At 47.6% G+C, this 21,290-nt stretch overlaps 1 protein-coding gene across 9 annotated transcripts in view; it reads right to left on the bottom strand.

The window, feature by feature from the left end:
- The window catches only part of bru3 (bruno 3), a 1,518,741-nt gene that overhangs the window by 14,030 nt on the left and 1,483,421 nt on the right, over nt 1-21,290 (bottom strand). For 8 of the 9 annotated variants that reach the window (XM_070537813.1, XM_065432508.2, XM_065432506.2 and 5 more), the window contains 4 exons: nt 14,381-14,500; nt 11,890-11,958; nt 5,423-5,494; nt 1,345-1,425 (listed from right to left, as the gene is read on the bottom strand). In XM_070537813.1, coding sequence (XP_070393914.1) covers nt 1,345-1,425; nt 5,423-5,494; nt 11,890-11,958; nt 14,381-14,500 — 342 coding nt within the window. The remainder of the gene's footprint in view (nt 1-1,344; nt 1,426-5,422; nt 5,495-11,889; nt 11,959-14,380; nt 14,501-21,290) is intronic. The other variant, XM_065432510.2, reaches the window with a different exon arrangement.

A 21,290-nucleotide genomic window follows, 5' to 3' on the forward strand; every position in this document is an offset into this window, starting at 1 on the left:
AACAACAAGGCATGAGGAACGGTATCAAAGATCTTTCGGAAGTCCAAAAATACGCTCTACCTGGTAACCTATGCCGGAAGAGTAAGAGATCATGGCAGAATTGTACCAATTCAGTCGCGAATGACAAGTCAGGCCTGAATCCATGTTGGACATTTGAAAAGAAAGTAATGATTTGAAGGTGTTTTATAACAGAACTGTAGATTATGTGTTCAATTATTTTGCAGCACACGCATTTTAGAGAGATGGGCCTATAGTTCTATAGTGTATTTTTGAGAGCGCTTTTATGAATGGGCACTACATCAGTTACGTTCCATTGTGGTAGAATTGAGCAGCTGTGTAATGACTTATTAAACAAAACCACTAGGAAATAAGCAACTTCTTGAGAGCAAGCTTTGGTTACCAGAAGGTGGATGCTGTCAGAACCTGCAGCAGATTTGTTTTTTTTAGATCAGAAAGTAGCTTGAGAACACCGTTATAAGTGACCGTAATCATGGGCATCTTCTCGTAGGCTACTTCATGCATTTCAGGGAGTGGCCTCGTGTATGAGGAAGAAAACACGGATTTAAAATAGGAATTAAGATAGCAAGCTTTCTCATAATGATCAGACACCGTTTTATCATCGACTAAAAAATTAGGGACGGTGATCGTTTCCTCGCCGTTAGTTTTAACAAATTTAAACAAGTTAAAATATTTTAGGGATTTTTTTTAGTCTTGAATCCAGCGAAGAAATGTAATTTTGTTTGTTTACTGTGATATCTTGGTTGACTTTGCAGCTTATGCGGCGCATTTATTGGAAAACACACTTCTTGTGATTTCTTATGCATGTGGCATACAGGCGGTGTTTCTTGTTTATTAGTCTTCAAACTTCTTTATTTACGCAGGGTTTGTCATTCCGGCGCTTACTAGTTAAAAGGTTGGAATGGATGCGCTCTTCCATTAAAGCCATCAGTTCATCTCTTAAAAGAATCCATGCTTTATCTATGTCCGATGACTGGGTGACTCCACCAAAATCTCCACCTCATAGTCACTTCGGTCATAAAACAAAAACAAAAACGCCTTCCTAAGATGTTTGTGGGCTGTTCTAACTGAAGTGGCAGAGCAAGTGGCCACAACGCAATCATGAACACGCCGTTTGTTACTAAACCACCACGTGGAGTGTCTTGTACCGATGTTTCGCCATCTTATACGCAGGGAGGCACCATGACGGCACACCAAAGAGTAGTGCTCCTAGAGCCCTGTGTAACGCGCTTGATGCACACCGGACGATATCCGCCGTTTCTGGAAGACTAAGCAAACACCGAGATCCTTAAGAGCTCCGCATGTAAGCTGCGTCGTGGGGCTTACCCTCTCGCTGAGTCTGGGGGACCACCGCCGGCTGCTGCGTGAGGGCTTGGGCGAACTGGCCATACGCCGCAGGGTAGGTGGCTGCGGGAAGAGGACCACAATTGCGACTCTCGCTTGCACCCTATACCGCAACCACGGAGCACTGCTGCTGGCCAGAGAGGTCAAATTTTATCAGTGTTTCTGATTCAATAGAAAAGAAGATAACTTTACCCCGACCTGCATGATGACTAAGACACGCTAAACATTTACAGAAAACCAACGGATTTTTGTGTTGACAAGTTGATGTTTAGTGTACCAAGGGAACAGTCGTGCGATAAAACAAAATCAACAACTGATTTTAATGTCAAGCAGCGGTCGACGAACAAATAGAAGTTATCGGCGTAATGTTGAAGTTGGTGAAGCTCTTTTACGTGAAACTAAATATATGTTCACGGACATCTATACCAACGTTTGGTTTAACCACTATTTATTTTTCCACGGAGGTCCGTATGCCGCGCCGTGAAATCAAAACCTGCCCAATGATGGTAACAGCGCTGCTCCTAGGACGAAAATCATCTAGCGCTTTGGTCTGGGTCGAACAATCAGTGCGAATGACGGATCGGGTGGAGAGGCGTCAGAAAAAGCTTATTTCAAGGTATCTTTAAATTCGACTAACGCTACAGCTAGTTTAGCTGGCGAATCGTACTCATCTAATCAGTATGGACTTGTAGACGGCACTGTTCTTCGCGCTCGACCCTCGCATTAGAAACTGGGCCCGTATACTCGCAAATATTCCCAGACGCCAGAGCGCTTCCTCGGCTGCCAGTAAAATGCATCCTACTACTTGCAATGACGGCACGACTGCAGCACCGATAACGATGTAAGGAAGGTTTGTCGAATGCAGGCGCACCATAGAAGCCCTGAGAACGATCTCGGTCTCAAAAGATTTTCGATGCCTTTCCCAGAGCAAAGTGCTGACTAACCGCTAGGCCTTGCATGAAAAGCGATAACAGCGGACTCTGTCACCACGCTAAAGACGAACATAACACGACACTTGGCGATATTGAACCCATCCGGTCAGGTTACAAACCTCCTCAAGTTTCGTTGGTACAGTGCAAAAGGCGGTAATGGGACCCTGGGTTGTGCACTTCGTTGTGTGTGTTTCTGCATGTTTTATTTTTTTGCGCTCTAATCCCAGTATCTCCTTTACGCAAGCGCCGTCCGCGACTGGCCACCGCAGCGGCCGGCGTTCCCGTATATTAAGGAGACCGTTTTACGCGAGAAGATTTTTATGAATACGGAGCTTTGGCTCGTGGTCAAAGAGGCTTACACAAGCATCCACTGTTACCACCACAAATACGTCTCCGAGTTTTAGTGAGAAGGAGTACGTCATTCTGATAGCAACAATTAGGAAGGAGATGTCACCCGAAATGGCTGGACACTCAATCGAACTTTTTCGTTTCTCAAATGGTGCGACTAAAGAACTTCGCAGAGTGTGGGTGTAGACCAGTCGGTCATGATTTTGAGAAGTTGCCGCAAGAAAACACGACACTTGAAGAAAGGGACAACACGAACCACTTCGTGTTGTCTTTTTCTTCAAGTCTCGTGTTCTTGTGCGGTAGCTTCCCAAAATCATAAAGAACTTCGATAGAAGCAAACTAATGCTATCCGTTGACAAGGTTCACGCAACATCTTCTGTTGTTTATTAAATGTTGTAGCATGCGGAAATAGGCTTCTGAAGCGCTGGTTATCCCACAAATGTAGAAAGATACACCCAACTCTAAGAAATGCGAGAAACAAAACAAGAACAAAAACGTAAATGGAGTGGCGGTGATGATAGCGGAGGCAGGTTTATGCTGTCAGACTTCGTCAGCCACTTCTCCGCGGAACGTGTTCGATGTAGTAAACGTAAGCGATGCTGTTGCGCTCCACCACATTAGGGAGAAAAGAAAAATGAACACCTTCATTAGCACCAGAATACAATACAAGAAAGCAATACTGTTAGACTGTGAAATGTACCACGGCGGGAAATCACGCAGAAGATGCTTCTGTTATTATAAAGTTGGCAGCGTGTATTCTGTTGTATACGTTCCGAAAACAGTGATAACTATTGCTCACACACTTTCATAGTAGCCTATGACAAAACTAACAGCAAAAACAATGTTAATGCTACTCCGTAATTCCCGCATTTCGTAAATTACGTTGACAGAGTTACCACAGATACTGCAATTAAAGACCATGAGTTGAAAGCTTAAAAGCCTCGCTAATCGTGTTTTCTGTTGTTATTGTAAAGGAAAGGAGGTCTTTCAGCTGATTGTGCTTCAGTGCCAGCAGACAATCGTATCGTCCGTCACATTAAAGTCGCTCACTGCTCTTCGCACTGACTCAAACTTGGACGGCTCCGGCCTTAAAGTGCCGCAGCCCGGCAAGCACAGCATGCATTTAATATATTACTCCCTGTGTTACTGCCTTTTACTCATATGCGCAAGAGGAGCTGAGCATATCTCAGCTCTAGTAAAGGGATGTCAGATGTCTAAATACATTGCAGCATACAAGCTGTACCCGCGGCTGCAAAGAGCGTCGCAAAATTAGCATATGCAAATTGTACACTTTCAGGCCTCGGCAAAGAGCACATTAATGAGCTTTTCGCAATTCATAACTGCCGACCAGAGGCCCCCTAGCAGGCCGCCGCCCCCCCAGAGCCAGCCACGTAGGAAGCCCACATGGTGCGCGTTTTACAGGCTGCGCCTTGTTAATGAACCGGCAAGGAGGCTAGCTCGTCTGCTGGCCGGCAGCCACCACCAAACGCTCTAGCTTCTTTAGAAGTTCACCCTTTTAGGCGTCCGTGTTCTGGCGACCGATACCGAATTAGTGCGGCCGTAGGAACGCTGAAGCTCGTGCAGCTAGTCTCTCGCGCTCACTCACCGTGCATGCCATTCTAAGTTATAAATTTTTGTATTCTAAAAAGCTCGCTACACGAGTGACAATGTTTGAGGACATCACACATACAGAATCCGCAATTTGTTGCAGCGCAGGACGTTGTGCTTCACAGAGAGACTTTCTGACTCGATAAACACTGTTTTGAATACGTGATGCGTAAAGCCCGAGCATCAGCGCTTGTCGTCGTCTCCCTCAGTTCTGGGTTTAAGCAGACATAAAAAGGAACGTTCGTACAGGACCAGTTGCACGCGGTATACTAATATCCTGCAAGGTGATGGCGCTTTAGACAGCAAAGCTCCAGCACCGCTACATGAAGAAACTGTGAATGCCCGTGAGCGGCCAACGTGTTTTATTTTGGAAATTCACATGGACACATAGGCTGGGAGGGTTTATAGTGTCACGCTGTCGTGACAATGAAGAACCGTTATGCCACTGAATCACTACACCACTATCGGCTTGGCGCACGCAATGCGATTGGACAGATCATTTTGCTACAATATCGGCGATAACATTCGAGAAAGTTTCGATACAAGAGCCTTGCGCCAAGCGAAAATTTCTGTAACAGTGGTCAGCCGGTGAAAAACAATCCCCAGAAAAACCTAAACAATGCCACGTGTGAATACATAGAACACGAAAAATTGCAAGCTAGGAAGAGACAAGGGCATGCGACCTTTTCTCGATTTAAATCCGGCAAGAACGAGCCTTTTCACCTGATGTGGAAGGCTATCATTTTGCCAGGCTTTCTGCTTGAGACGTAACTGAGATTTCCCGCTGCCACGCGGCCAGTGCACGGGCATAAATACGTCAATTCCTGGGCGCGAGGGTAAGGCTGCAGACACACAACGCTCTAATGAGCACGGGAGTAACCATCGCGTGTCGCGGGTGTCGTGAGCCTCGTACTTTCTCAGCACTGTGCTCAGATTTACCTCGGAGGCTACTCATTGGCGATGTCCTTGAGATATATTGCCGCCTGCTGGTCTGCAAGGAAAGCGAACGGGCTTGCAGCAAAGCTAGGTACATGTGCGTTAACCTCCTCAACAAGTTGCACAAAGCATTATGGGCCTTCTGTGTCTTACATTCGCTTGAATGAGGCCATTGGCGTGCGCCTTCGTGGTGGGCGCTAAGCGCCGAACGCAAAGCATAAAACAGAGCGACTCACGGATGCCTGCGAAGGGCTGCAGCGTCGGGTAGGCCGCAGGCTGGAGGGCGTCGCCGTTCGGAACTGCCTGGGCTGCGAGTAGCGAGTGCGGGATCTCAGACAGCGAACCTCGCACGGGAGCCGCGCCGGTCCGACCCCCGGCCGCTGGCACGCACGAACGGTGGGACCGGGTTAGCGCGGACGCCCACCATGCTAGCAGACTGCTATGCGGACTACGCACTAGCACGGATCACCGCAGTGAGATTTTTCCCTGTAGGTTACTCTTAGGTCACCGGAATTCAGCGGAGTACTGCTCATTGAGCAGTGACACTGCGGAATGCACACTACCAGGTAGGAAAGTCTCCTCTATGCCATATTCAGAACAAATGATTTTCAGCGAAATCACTTTCAATGTGCACCTATTGCATAAACCAGCGAAACCAGACGTAACGAAAGGTAATCGCGAGCGGGTGCGTTTCCTGTTACGGTTCTTCTCATGCTGCGAGAGCCGAAAGCTAGACTAGTTGACTCTGGGTGAAACTAAACATTGTTCTGAAAACAAAAAAAGAAAGAATAAGAAAAGACAGGCGCGAACAACAGACTCTGAGAGAACCTGCGGATGCTACAGCTCCTCTGTACTTATGTCGCGCACTTCAGCTGAAGGCCTTTGCGTATGTCTCCTACCTGCCTTGCTTAACGTATATTCGCTACACGCAAAATAAATGACCAGCGTAAAGACTAGCGAATGACCTTTCGCCAACTCGTCGCTCGCGCGTCTTTGTCCAGGAGCCTCAGCGTTCATTCCGCGACGTGTAGCTGTCGACTGCACTGGCTGTGTACGAGAAACGGAAATGTGGCATCAAAGGACCCCTCACCAAGGCTCATCAAAAATTTTGAAATAGTACACTGTAAGCTGTGAACCGGCTTATAGGGATCCTTCTACCCCAATAATTTTTCGAATTAATTCATTATTACAGGAGACCAGAGAAGCAAACGTCGCGTCGCCATGCTGGCAGTAGACGAACTCCACAGCCAATATAGATGGAAATTCTCTTCCTTTGTCTTGACTAGCTATCGCAAGATGCATTTCTTCCCCGCCATCTCGCATGCTAGAGCAGAGGAGCCGCGCCACGTTTACGTCACGAGCCCGACCTTTTTTTTTCCATTCTCTATTCTTGCTTCGCGGCGCACTCCCAGGGTCGATTTTGCGCGTTTCGCATTGGATAATTTGCCGAAGTCATGATCCATAATCGACGACATTGCAGGCAGTGCGTCTGACGTAGAGGAGATGTGTTTACGTGTGTGACTGCTTTTCTGGCATAAAGGAGCACGGGCTTTCCTTTTGAAATTCTGGTTACCTTAGAGCCGTGCGGCGCTTTGAAGCCACGCTCGTCAGCGCGTGATATACTCACCATGCGCATTTGTTTGCATTTTCCAAATATGGTGACGAGCCCTTTAACAGAAACATGTTGCTAAAGTGAGGCACCGCGACGGATGTTACGTCACGTGAACGTGTAGCTCAAAGTGATCTCCCGAGAATAAGTTTCCCGCATACCACCCAGTGTCAGAAAGCTCACAATTGTTGCAGTCGATGATCCACCTGCCAATTCGACGGTAGGACAACACACTCACACACACACGCACACACACGACTATATGTATGTATGTATGTATGTATGTATGTATGTATGTATGTATGTATGTATGTATGTATGTATGTATGTATGTATGTATGTATGTATGTATGTATGTATGTATGTATGTATGTATGTATGTATGTATGTATGTATGTATGTATGTATGTATGTATGTATGTATGTATGTGTCACAAACGCTATTCGCATCAGACGTTGTTGCTAGCTATTGCTTCAAGTGTGTCACTGAGAATTTTTCAACGCACCAACTCCCCACTATGAAAGCTCTTGTTGCACAGTACTTTCTTATTCCTTTAAGAAGGTTCCTATCGTAAACAAATGCCGGGGATAGTTTCCGGTATGCGTAATAAATTGTTTCAATTGACAGTTGAGTAAATATATGAAAGAAAAATTGTCCCCCAGCGTCATTGCCTCACCAATGGAGGGTGCCATTATGAATGCGGCACTTTCGCAATCTATTCCCAAGCCCAAGCATGGATAACGGAACTAACGTCATAACAATGTGGCAGTGGAATTGCTCAGGGTTCGTCAGCAAACGGGCGACCCTGCGACAATGCCTAAAAAGCGTAAGGGACAAACCCCAAGTAATCGCCTTGCAAGAAACGATCACATCATCACCTATCAAGCTCCCCGGTTTCCTTACGGTGGTTTCCACTGAAAGAGGAAGGAGGGTCGCTATCCTGGTCAGTAAAAAGTTCACGTGCCTTCAGTGAGACCTTGGTCCCGCGGACAATGGGATCGAGTACGTCATGGCCGAACTCCTTGTCGACCCCCCTCTCAGCGCTTAAGAAGAAACAGTATCTTCATACTGAATGTTTACTGCAGGCCCAGCGTTCACAGAGCCAGGCCTGGTGGTATTCTCAAGAAGGCCGTGCATTTGGCCGGCTGTCAGCCTCTAGTCGTCATGGGGGATTTTAATGCCCAGCATCAGGCGTGGCGCTATTGTACCAATACGAAGGGTAGAGACATATGGGACGCGGCAACGGAGGAAGATGTTATATACGCTGATAACCGATAAAGACTTTCCAACCAGGAGAGGGAACTCGGTGTGCCGAGATACGACTCCGGATCTTACATTTGTCAAGAACCTGGAAAACGTCAAGTGGACCAACACAGCCATGAACCTCGGTAGCGATCATTGCATCATCGAAGCGGTGATAAAGGCTGCCCGTAACAAAACGAGGACATTTAGGTTCACTGACTGGGACTTGTTCCGAGTCAACTGCTCCGAGCGCGTCCTCAACGATGATATGGACCTAGACTCTTGGTGCGACGAGATAAAGAAGGATGCGGCTAGAGCCACCAAGGAGGTGACAACCGATCTGGAGGTGGAGAGGATGGACAGTAGGCTGGCGCATTTATTGGAAGCCAAGCAGGCACTGCTCGCGAGATGGAAGACTCAGCACCATAACAGAAGACTACGCAAGAAAATTTCCGATATAAACAAGATGGTAGAAGCTCATTGCAAGGTGCTATGCAAGCAGCAATGGGACGAGCTGTGCGAATCGGTGGCGGGCCAGCTCAAGAACGGTAAAAGCTGGGGTCTTTTTAGGCACCTACTGCACGATGGCAACACCAAGTCCAACCAGAAGCGATCTTTAGCGAAAGCTGTCCATTTGGCCACCTTCTCGACTCGAGATGAGGCAGTCACGGAGCACCTCATAGACAAGTACCTGACGGCCACGGACGATCCGGTGCCCCCCCTGTTTCCCGAGTACGAAGGGCGTGACGTACCATCTATGGACGAGGATTTTACCGTGGCTGAGGTCAAGCGAGTTCTCGCATCCCTCAACGGCAGATCTGCCCCTGGGCCTGACGGGATCACCAACAAAATGCTCAAGCATCTCGACGACGCCTCAATCGAGTTTCTTACGCACAAGATGAATGATATCTGGTGCAGCGGCCTCATTCCCAAGAGCTGGAAAGCAGCCTACACAGTACTCATACCGAAGCCAGGTAAGGCGCCGAGCATCGACAATCCAAGTCCCATCTCCCTGACGTCGAGTGTTGGAAAGATGGCTGAGCACACCATGCTTAACCACCTCACTGACCATCTCGAGTCTAACGAATGCTATGCACACAACATGATTGCCTTTCGGTTGGGGCTTTCGACTCAGGACGCCATGAGACTGATCAAGCACCAGATCATTGACTCTAGCTCCGCCGACACTAAGGCAATTCTCGGCTTGGATCTGGAAAAGGCTTTTGACAACATATCACACGCCTTTATTCTGAAGAGCCTGACAGAGTGTAACGTCGGCAAACGGGCGTACAATTTCGTGCGCTCCTTCCTTTTCTCAAGGTCCACCAGACTCAAGATTGACAAGTTTTCGACCCACGAAATGCAGCTTGGGCGAAAGGGAACACCTCAGGGGGCGGTGATCTCCCCAACGCTGTTCAACATCTCCCTGATCAACCTGTCGAGGGCCTTGAACAAAATCCCGAACATTAAGCACACGATCTACGCGGATGACATCACCATCTGGTGCTCCAGTGGATGTGAAGGGCAGGTCGAGGGTGCTTTGCAAGAGGCCATCGATGTGACGGAGCGGTATCTTATCCCCATCGGGCTAAGGGGCTCGCCCGCTAAATCCGAGCTCTTGCTCTACAAGCACAGGTCCAGAGGCGCCTCACACCGGTCCTGCAAGCCAGCGACAGAGAGCCATATTACATTATTCACCGGTAAGGGCTCCCCAGTACCGCGAGTAGACACTATCAGGGTCCTAGGAATGTTTATCGAGTCGAACGGGGCCAACGGAGCCGCCCTCAAACGCATTTGTTCCAAGACCGAAAGCGCCCTCGACCTGATCCGAATAATCGCCAACAGGTACCGCGGAATCAAGGAAGACAATCTGATCCGGATTATCCACGCCTTCGTGCTATGTCACCTCGCTTATTCAGGGGCTATGCACAACTGGCTCGTATCGGAGCGCAACAAGATCAATGCCCTAATTAGAAGAGTCTTCAAGCTTGCCCTCGGCCTTCCCATCCGAACGCACACAAAAGACTTCCTCAATTTAGGAATTCACAACACGTTCGAAGAAATCGTTGAAGCCCAAGAATTTTCCCAGTTTGTCAGACCCTCCGGTACCCCAGCGGGCCGAGCCATACTTCGCAAGCTGGGACGTAACCCCACGATCGTCAGTCTCGACGCTGTGAAGCTGCCCAGGGACGTAAGGTCCAAGATTTACATACACCGGATGCCACGAAATATGCATCCCACCTACAAGGAAGGACGAAGACGAGCCAGGGGTAAAGCTCTGCTGGCCAGTGCCCGCTTAAACAAGGACCGAACATGCTTCGTAGACGCTGCTTCATACGTTCAAGAGGCCTTCTCCTCAGTGGTCATCAACTGTGATTCTAAAATCCTTAGCTGCGCTACCGTCCGCACATCTAATTCCAGCGTTGCAGAGAAGGTTGCTATTGCTCTTGCATTAACGGACAGTGTACATGACACGATTTATTCGGATTCCAAGGCCGCTGTCAGGGCCTTTCAGACGGGAATGGTGGCTCCCCAGGCCCTACGTATCATCCACAGTGCCAAAGACATGAAACATCACTCTTTGGCCTGGTTCCCTGCTCACCTTGGAACCATTGAGGGTGCCTCGATCAACTCCAACGAGGAGGCGCACTCGACTGCACGAGGTTTGACTGACCGTGCGCTGGGCAACGCGTCCTCTCCTGGGCGACCCGAGCCTCTCTGCTCATACAACGAAATCTTCAAATATAATTATCTGTCAAGAAGACGCCTACTTTCGCCGCACTACTCGCTGTGCAGGGCCCAGGCCGTCACTCTCAGACTTCTGCAAACAAGCACTTACGCTAGCCCTGCGGCGCTGCACACAATGTACCCCGAACGGTTCCCAAGCCCAGACTGCCCTCTGTGTGGTGATTATGCGGACTTCGAACATGTCCTGTGGGGCTGCGCCTCTGCCGGTCCCCCTTTCACTCAAGAGGAAATGATGAAGCTAATTAGGGCCCAGGATCAGACCTCACAAATCCTGACAGTCCAGAGGGCTCGCGAGAGGGCCGTCAGGTTTCACCTGATGGTCCCCGAGTGGGCCTAGCCAGGCGACGTGGAGTTTGCTTACGTCTATAGTGGACCAAATAAAGTTGTTTCACTCACTCACTCACTCACTCACTCACTCACTCACTCACTCACTCACTCACTCACTCACTCACTCACTCACTCACTCACTCACTCACTCACTCACTCACTCACTCACTCACTCACTCACTCACTCACTCACTCACTCACTCACTCACTCACTCACTCACTCACTCACTCACTCACTCACTCACTCACTCACTCACTCACTCACTCACTCCCCCAGCTGAATTGTAGCACGAAGCTACAAAGGAAACCCATACGGGTTTATCAGAAAGAAACCTTTGCAGTTGAAGGAAAACTCGCCCTAAACTTTCTTTTTAAGAAATTCGCACGGGTTTCTTTTGTAGCTTCGCGCTACAATTCGGGTGGATGACATTTTTCCCTTTCATCGACTGTCTTCCACGATGACGGCTTCCGCAGAACCGATTGCAAGTAAATATATGTTTGATATCGTGATTAGAAGGTGCCTTTTTTTTTTCTTTTTCAGACAGTTGCTATACGTACGAACTACTTTGTGTCGCAATGTCTTCATTCACAAGAACTATTATCATCAGCTTATCTTGTACACACTTCCCTCATTATCACGATTAACCACCAGTGACACTTCATACGAACGGTTCACGCATATGAAGGACTTTGTAAATCTGGACTCTCATTCTGACAACCAAAACGCACACTCGCCCGCCACTTGTGAACAAAACTTCATACTAGAAAGCACCTACCTTCTGTGTGAAGGTGGCTGGGCAATTCTTGTAGTATAACTCGAACGGCGTCGGGAGGCCCGGAATGCACTGCAAACGAGACCCCAAATCATGGCTATGTGCTAACCTCATATTGGCCTACGGTTATCGACGAGCGACCAGCTTGAGCGGCGCAGAAAGCATCAACGTAAGCATATTTTATTGTGCTAAGAAAAATGCGTTTAGCAGCTGAGCTATGTATGTGTTCGGTCAGTTAATTTTTTTGCTCTTCGGGGGGGGGGGGGGGGCTAGGGTGAGTAGACGGACCTTCTCATTCTACAGGTGGATGTTAGAAACGACGTGGCAATCACTAACAAGTTTATCAATAATTTGCGACTCACCAACTATTCAGTAACTACCCTTCAGTCAAACTTTGCTTACGGAATGGAAGCCGATCAATGACCAACGCATGTAATTTACAAATACTAACGAAATTAACGCAAATTCCAAGGTAACCATGCCTTAAACGTGCGCCCGAAACATTGATGTCTCGTATGTGACTCTCACCTAAAATCTTCTCCATGCATTCCTAGGCGTTTAAAACCAGTGCATTCAGCAGCACATTTTACGGACGGATTTTTTTGGTCCCACTCAGGATTCCTACTAATGGGGATGTCGCGAGCACTGGTTAGCTGGCTTCAATTCTGCAATTTTTTAGGTATATTGTATTTCATCATCACCGCTACTTCTTCGGCCTTCTTGAGATGCCCAGAATAGGACAAATGACTACAGATATACAGCGCAAATCCTGTGCTTAAAACAAAAAGAACTTGAGCAATATAGTCATGGTAGTGCCAAAAGAATTGAGGAGCCATTCCACTCTGTCAAGGTAGATGACCAGCGAAGCTGCAGCACATCACACAGGGTGAGACAAGGGTAAGTGTATTTATTCTCATCATTTGGTATTGACAGTGACGATAGCTTTGTGATTACTGTGATGTACACTGATTGGTTCAGTTACACCCTAAGACGGAATGTCGGTCAAAGTAAAATATATACACGACCGTTGTTGTGTAGTTGAGTGACTTGAATTGGTGTGTCACTTCAAACCAACTTTTTCTTGCACAAACTCTGTGATCCATTTCTTTACTCGTTTTGAAATGTCCACATTGAAGTCTCCAACAATGATCACAGGGGTCATGCCATCACGGCTAACCCATAGAAAGTACATGGTCATGAACATCTCGCTATCACACTTGGGCGTGCGTGGGAATACATGAACAGTGGATGCCACAATTACGTCTTTCGTTTGTACGGCACAGACTTCCATCGCCACAGTCGCTGGCATTGTCCGCTTGCGAGTCAATAGGAAAATTGTACATATAATTTATGGCCATGAACCTCAAGGGGCTATGAGCCATTGCATTTTTTTTTTGCTTCCGGGGGTATGAACCACTGATGATGACAGTTTTCAACATGCTGTTCTCTATGTTGTACGCATGATTAGAAAGAATTTAAGCACTGTTCACCTCAATTTGTTCAGTGCTTGTAGCCTCTGAATTACGGGGCTATGAGCCATTGGATTTTTTGCTCGATTACAGGGGTATGCGCCAATGATGAGAATAGCTTTTTGAGGCACACGAAAAATACACGTGACCCTACCCATATACAGTTTCGCTGTAAAATACGCAATAGGAAGGTCCCTGGGCTTAGGAGACACTACAAGATATGTTTAAACATCCTACATAAGCTGCGTCAATAAAAGCGACGCATAATGCGGGCAAAAAAATTGTTGCGAAAACAAATCTTACTAATCAGTAACTGAAAGAGAAAAGAAACATAACGCATAATTGTGTCACCACCATGATATGTTTATCCGCCTTTCTTACTTACTGCATGCTATAATTGTTATGCAGCTTAACTTGTAAAAGAAACACTTCCAACTGTCTTATGCAACCAGTATGCTCATTCCGTTGTAATTAAGAGAGCGCGAACTGTAAGGCACGATAAACGAAGTAAGAAGTCCAAGATTGGTACACAGGGAACACGAAAACAGTCAATAAGTCGAAGCCTCATTTGATTGTGCATTGTCAAGCGTGTAAATGTGATAGACATTTTCCGAGATATGTGGGCTGTGCGATGTCAACACGATATCACGAAGCCTGAAATAGAAATGTTGAGAAACGAAAGAATTGGCTTCTGTATTAGCCTGTTCGTGTTGAAATCGTAATTTGTAAGGCCGTACAAGTCTGCTGGGGTGTTCCTTTTAATTTGCTTTATATGTATGGTATGGTGAAGTTTGCCGCGATAAAGATATCAGCGCTTGTGTCATTGTCCTTACTTTCTAGTTCGTGTCCTACAGGTCTTGCTGCTTTCATTACACTGAAAAGAGTTAGCGGTTATTTTGCAGTAAAGTGCTGAAGTCATCATGGAGGTTTGTAGGTTCCAGTCGTGAAGTAGGTTTTCCCGCTCTTTTTTGGTTGCTTTTGAGTATTCGGTCCGCAGCTATAGGTGTTCTTACGCAGATACTCACATGGATAGTGAGGCATGCCGTTTGTGTAGACTTCACCCGCCTGTCCATTCGCCTGAGCCACTGTAAAACTGGTCACGGTCGGGGAGGGAAGTGCTCCGTTCACCGGGTGTGTCGTGGCGCCTGCAATGCACACAAAACACGGCAGGCGACGTCAGCCTTGCACACGTCAATCCTCGACGCATTGGAAGCACCGAGACGCCGAACTGCCATGCATGCCGCTGTAGTAAAAAAAAAGCATAATAATAAAATAAAAAATACAGACGACGACAGAAGACGCTAACTTGCTAAACTAGAGCTTCCGTTTGGTTCCCACAACGTTAAATCTCTAGAAAATGAACGCACTTTAAACACGCTTCGTGCATAAAGTCAGGTAGAATTTGAAGTGAGCAAGTGTCTGCTATGATCCCTTCTTGCCCCTCGCTATTCCTGTTGCGCGAGCACGCCCTTTCAAGCTCGCACGGCTGAGGAGTACTTCGATGCCTCTCGCGCGCGCGTTTCATCTTTGGGACACGCAGCACTTATCCTGCAAGCAAGGCGACCCCTATTGTAGTCATCGTTGTTGCAACAGCCAATGTACCATGTGTCCCAGCTAACGTTGCGAAGCCGTTTAACGAAAAACAATAAAGAAACACGGTGCAAAATACCATGATAAAACCTATGGTTTTCAAGTGTCAAAACGCTGACAACCGAATACCATAGGTATACTATAATCACAATGCGCACCGCGTTTTCTTTTCTTTCTCCTTTTTTTTGAACGGCTTGGCTAACGTTAGCTGGGACACCCTATATAGTAGAGCCTGTTGATATTACTGACATTTGTACCTGCAGCTGAATATCTTGTAGGTTGTGAGCGCTTAAAGATGAGGACTTGTAGACACGTTTCAGCAGAAACTAGAAAAATAAATTATTTTCTTGGTTGTAAGTGCAGTTAGATGCTGAAAGAATACACTAGCGTCTTTACACTATACTTTCTTCTGAGCATCTTTCTGTTCTTTCCTCATTCTGTGACGTGTCTGTCAGCAGGTCGAAGGTGATTCTAGACAAATTCGTCTGAGTACGTCATCGCCTGCTCAAGACTACACAATTATTTCTAGGGCTTCCTTTCATCTTGGACGCCTTCTTTCTCTGCAGTTGTTCGAAGTGCGAGATCTATCAAGCCGTAAAGAAGACGCAAGACAGCCTACTGTAGAGGTGACAGAAATTCAACTCGCCAGACTCATGCACCTAATCAGCCAATATAGCCATTGACATCCTGTGTTTTGCTGCGAATATTTTTCATTGTCGTGAACTCTGTTGTGGTTCGTTGAATATGTCTGGAAAGCCCTTTTCAGCAGCGACGTGAAAAAAATGCCGACCGCACGTGAGTCACGCTTATATCTACCCCGGTTTCACGACTGAAAGTATAGCCGTGCAGAAGCAAAAGTTAGAAGACGGAAAATTCAGATGGAATCGTGCGCCTTAGCAACTACAGGCACGGCAAGTCGGGCGGGTTGGTAGAAATGCACGGTGCTTGCATGCTATACGTCCTTCTTCGCGCTGTTTATCTGCGGCCATGCTTACTTTACTTCCATGAAAAGTAAGCTTCGTCTGCGAAACCAGCAAAATGCGTGCCGCGTAACTCTGTGACAATGCACGAACAGTTCTTAAACAGCCAAGCCATATGCGATGGCCACGGCAGTTTTTCTCATCTTAACCATGCTACTGACTTTATAGACGGTGGCCAAATCGAGAAGACAGAAGGACTGATTTGACGTCGTTGCGATCGCGTTTAGCGACGATACGTTATTCTGCTCGATCATCCTATTGCTCGGCGAATAAGTGCCTTCCTTGCTTTCCCCTAACAGTGAAGTAAATTTTGCTTTCAGCTGCATACAGGGTGTCTACCAAGTTGACATTTCCTAATTCCCTCAGTTTCCCAGGTTCTCCCCGAGTGCCTTTGCAAAATTACCTGCGCCGCACAAAACTTTGTTTTATGTAAAGACGGGCCGATACAATGTCTCCTGATGCTGTTACTCTCTAGTAAGCATTAAAAAAAAACGACTTAATCCAGTTTGAACAGTAAGGAGTAGTGTTTATTTTATTCAAAAAGAAATCAGAAGGGAGGGGTTAGTAAATTGCACAAAGAATCAAATATCTTCGAAAAAGAATGATAAAGCCCACTGCAAATCGAGGCGAACATTGAAATACGAATAAAAAGAGACGAATACAGAGCTTACAGAAGCAACTATTTTCGAATATGAGCTATTTCTATCAACTGATAGCAAGCTCATTGTAATGAGGCATGAATTTTGTCACAAGTGAGATTCTCTCTCAGCAGCTGGAAAGTCAACTTCAACTGTCCTAACATACTCTCGGCCCATGCACAACGCCTCAGTGTTGCATTTCACTGCTTCATCCCTTTGGATGAGGGATACCTGCATCTAGACGCCAGCCAACACCTTGTTTTTTTGAGATCAGGCCCCTTGCAACAAGCAGCCACACGCTTCCTTTCCCGTTGATTCCTCAATGCGTCGGTTCCTTTTGTTCTCGTCCTCCCTTCCGCCGCGCTTTCGTCCCACGGACCATTTGAAGCATCTTTTTGGTCAGCTGTAAAGCCAACGTCCGATTTTTCGGACTCCATAGCAGCCGCGAGAACGTCTGAAAAATCGGGCAATTCAATATAATGAATGCATGTTTTTTACTGTCCTTAAAGGCTGAAATCGCGACAGGCATATCCGAAAAGGCTCTGGAGGCCAGCCGGTACACTTATTAGGCGCATCGGTGCTCGCACTGTGACAGGAGACAGAGCATGCATAATTAAGGCGTACATACTAGTCGCGTGACAATTGCCAATTCCTACGCTTGTTAAGCTTCACCGCAATACTTTGCGTATGCGTAACTTTGCCAAATTGAGGCAAAACTGACTTTCGGAAACTGGTATTATGCAATGTGTCGTGCATTCCGAGCTTCGAAGGAAATCGCGTGGATTACAAAGGCGGAGTCAATGCCATTGCTGACAGCTGCGAATTTTTTCAATGGAAAACACGGCACTGAATGGCAAGGAGCGAACATCGAAGTTGCGAGGCTTAGCTTTGTGGCGGTGGTGGCTACGGCTGCCAGCGGATTTTCATGCGACAGCGCAAGTTCGAGGCGGCGAGATAATCAAAATGGCGGCGGTGGAGGCTTTTATTAATGCCGTTTCGGACTTGCGATCCCGACAAAAAAATTCGGGCAGAAAATCGGATCGCAAACGTTTCTTGAGTCGGACATTTCAGACGTTCTTGTACATGGCGCCGCGAAGCCATCTGAATTATCGGGCATGTCCAAAAAATCGGCGTCCGGAAAATCCGTCGTTGACTGTACACTGGCAACTCCTCCAGCCGACGACTGCGCGTCAAAGATGATTCATTACGATTCCTCTCTGTCACTCGAGCTAGCATTAGCGCGACTTTCGTTCCCTTTCAATAAAATTGCAGCTAATTTTCCCTGATATAGGAGCACAATATTCCTGCGTTCTCGCAGAGTATTTCCAGACTATTCAAAATTCCTGAGAGTTCCCAGCTTTCCCAGTTTTCCCGGTTCGTAGACAACCTGTGCAGCACACTGCAGTTAACTGGCACTCTAGTTGGGCGCTCAGATGGCGAAGGCGGCACAGTCAATCTACTCTTAGCGCCGGGAGTTCTGCGTTGCGCCGCTAGCACGCAATGCGTGCTGGCGTCCACTGAGTGGAAGAGAGCACGAGACAGCGTGAAAACGAAAATGTGGGATCCGTTTTTCTCTGTCGATTTCTGTTTGCCTCTGTTTTCTGCGCGTTGTTGCAGCATCGTGATTAAGCTCATTAAGCATTCCCCGATGCAAACACAAAGCTGCCAGAGCATATTACTCGGTAAAACTCGTCCGCTTTCCATTAACGCGTTACTTTATTTGCGATGGCTTGCAAGAACGCTTCGCGCCAGCTTTGGGCGAGCACGCGCGAAGCAGTTCGTGAGAGAAGGCGCCGGCCATTGGCGGACATAGCAAAGGCAGTAATTCATGAACAAAGAGGCATCACGAAGTCATCGGGAAAATGCGGTCTTCTCTCTAAGTTATTTTAGAATGTTCTGTATACGCGCACACACACCCAAGTAAAAAGGCTAACGAAGTGCACCATAGACCAGCGAAGCAACATGCGCACCCGGCGACGCATACGCTGAATATAAAAAGGGCATGCCATTTCAGCGGCAAATACGGGCCAAACGCGCAGGGAACAAGACGCCTGGCGCTCCAGCTTCTACCAGTGCGAAATGAGCGGCCCACGCACGATACGGCCACACTGCGCGCGCTCTCGATGCGCCTGTGAGCAATCCGTCTCGCCACGTTTCGACTCAATCGAGAAAACTCGCGTAGTACAACTCGTTTCTACCACTTTCAGCTCGGCGTCCGTCTCCCGGAAGGCGTTTTCCCCACGCAGTTTGCCCGTTCGGCTCTCCTCGATTCGGGGGAGAGAGAGCGCGCGCAAGGGGGCGCGTGTTGCTGCGTCTCTTCGAGCGCCATGACAAATGAACGGTGCCAGCAGCCGAGTACGTGCTCATCGAGAAGGAAAACGTGAGGGAGAGCGAACGATGAGGCAAGAAAAGCAGGCGGGCCAATCATGACAGCCATTTTCCCGTCTCTTCGCTCCGTCAACCACGGCGGGAGAACCACGGCGCGAGCGACCAAACGAAGCGGGCCGCCAGAGAAATCAGCGCGGCGCGTGTCGCAGGTATATACAGCGGGGGGGGTCCGCCAAAGTTCGCCTCTTCCCCACAGCCACGTGGGCGGCAATCCGCCGCCCGGAATGAGTAACGAGCCTCCGTTTCGGGCTAGACACACGTCGGGCACTTCGCGGGCGCGCGCCTGTCTGTCTGTACGTCGCTCCGCTGTCGGGCATGCGGCCGCAAACGCCGCTTGTGCATTTGCTGTTCGTGCTAGCATTCGCGCGGCCGCGCAGAGAAGACATGAAAGGAAATACGGAGCGAAGCGCGATCGGGGGCTCACCACACGCACTAGGGACTGGAGCGCGAGTGCGCTATACATGGCCGTACAGGCGGGGAGATTCGAGTGAGCAACATGTGGCGATGTCGTTAACGCCGACGGCAATTGCGAAAGAAATCGCTCGCTCGGTGTGCCTGCTCTTTTTGCCGAGATCGCGAGGCGAATGGTTGCGGCGATACGCATAGCGGTAGTGGGCGAAGGGAAGAGTCGTTCGACGAAGTGCACCGCTAGCGGAGTTTGATGCGGCTGCTGCTGATGCACAGCGCTTAGAGAGAACGCGCCTGCTCGTACGGGCGGAGTGGTGCAGCACTGCTCCAGAGAAAATAAAATAAGTACAGGACTAACACGCGCTCGAGTGGGAAAACAAGAACTCACTGTTGCAACCCTCGGAACCGCGCTCAGGAAGAGCGACGCGGGAAGAGAAACAGGCGTCGCACTACACGCTTATACTTATCTTTTGTGTGTTGAGTCGGTTATATATATATATATATATATATATATATATATATATATATATATATATATATATATATATATATATATATATATATATATATATATATATATATATATATATAAATTCAGGCAGCTAAATTCTACGCTGCATGACACACAAAATTCTTCTCAGCATAATATTTTATGCGTTGTGCACGCAGGGTAGAGTGTACAGACCAGAGGACATGATTGAACGGTGTAAGTATGAGGGAAGGGGACTCCGGGAATTGAAAATCTGCCCATATAACAGGAACATAACAAGAGTAGAAGTATGAGTGAGTCGTCCGGCGACAACTGCAGACACAAACCTTCCCCAGTCCAGTGCGATTGCGGCACATTTTTCCCGCGCAATACCCGAGTGCTCTTTGCAAATTATGTCACGAAACTAGAGCGACGCTCTCACACATGTTGTGGAAGTGTTGTTTTATAACATGAGCAACTATCGTCCAATATCAATTCTCCCTGTGTTCTCGAAGGTACTTGAAAAAATAATTTTATATCGGTTTATGGATTTTGAGCAAAAACATAAACTTCTAAATGACTGCCAATTTGGCTTTCGCAAAGGCCTCAGCACGGAGTGTGCCTTACTTGCTCAGAAAGAGTTAATTTCAAGGGCGATTGATGAGGGAAAACTGGTTCTGGGGTTGTTCGTAGATTTTACAAAAGCATTTGATTGTGTCAATCATTCACTTCTTTTTAGGAAACTCATACGTTATGCTAGAATAGCAGCTTGGGCTTGTTGGTTTTCCATCCTGCTAGTAACAGCGCAAAATATAGACAAGGGACGAGACAAGAAGACACCACAAGCGCTGACTTTCAACAACGTTTATTCCGAAAGAAACACGGCTTTTTAACACGTCTCGTCCCTTGTCTATATTTTGCGCTGTTACTAGCAGGATCATACGTTATGGTTACCGCGGGAAGGCTGCATCCCTCCTCACATGTTATCTAGAACACCGCAAGCAAAGGGTCGGTATTAATGATGAACTCTCGGTATTAATGATGAACTCCCCATCGAAATGCGGCCGCCGTGGCCGGGATTCGATCCCGCGACCTCGTGCTCAGCAGCCTAACACCATAGCCACTGAGCAACCACGGCGGGTGATTTTGAGCAAAAAAAAAAAAAACATAAACTTCTAAATGAATGCCAATTTGGCTTTCGCAAAGGCCCCAGCACGGAGTGTGCCTTACTTGCTCAGAAAGAGTTAATTTCAAGGGCGATTGATGAGGGAAAACTGGTTCTGGGGTTGTTCGTAGATTTCACAAAAGCATTTGATTGTGTCAATCATTCACTTCTTATTAGGAAACTCATACGTTATGGTTACCGCGGGAAGGTTGCATCCCTCATCACATGTTATCTAGAACACCGCTAGCAAAGGGTCGGTATTAATGATGAACTCTCTAGTCCACTGCCCGTTTCTTG

This window comes from Dermacentor albipictus, chromosome 4 (genome assembly GCF_038994185.2).
Source record: "Dermacentor albipictus isolate Rhodes 1998 colony chromosome 4, USDA_Dalb.pri_finalv2, whole genome shotgun sequence".
In the NCBI taxonomy this organism is placed as follows: domain Eukaryota; kingdom Metazoa; phylum Arthropoda; class Arachnida; order Ixodida; family Ixodidae; genus Dermacentor; species Dermacentor albipictus.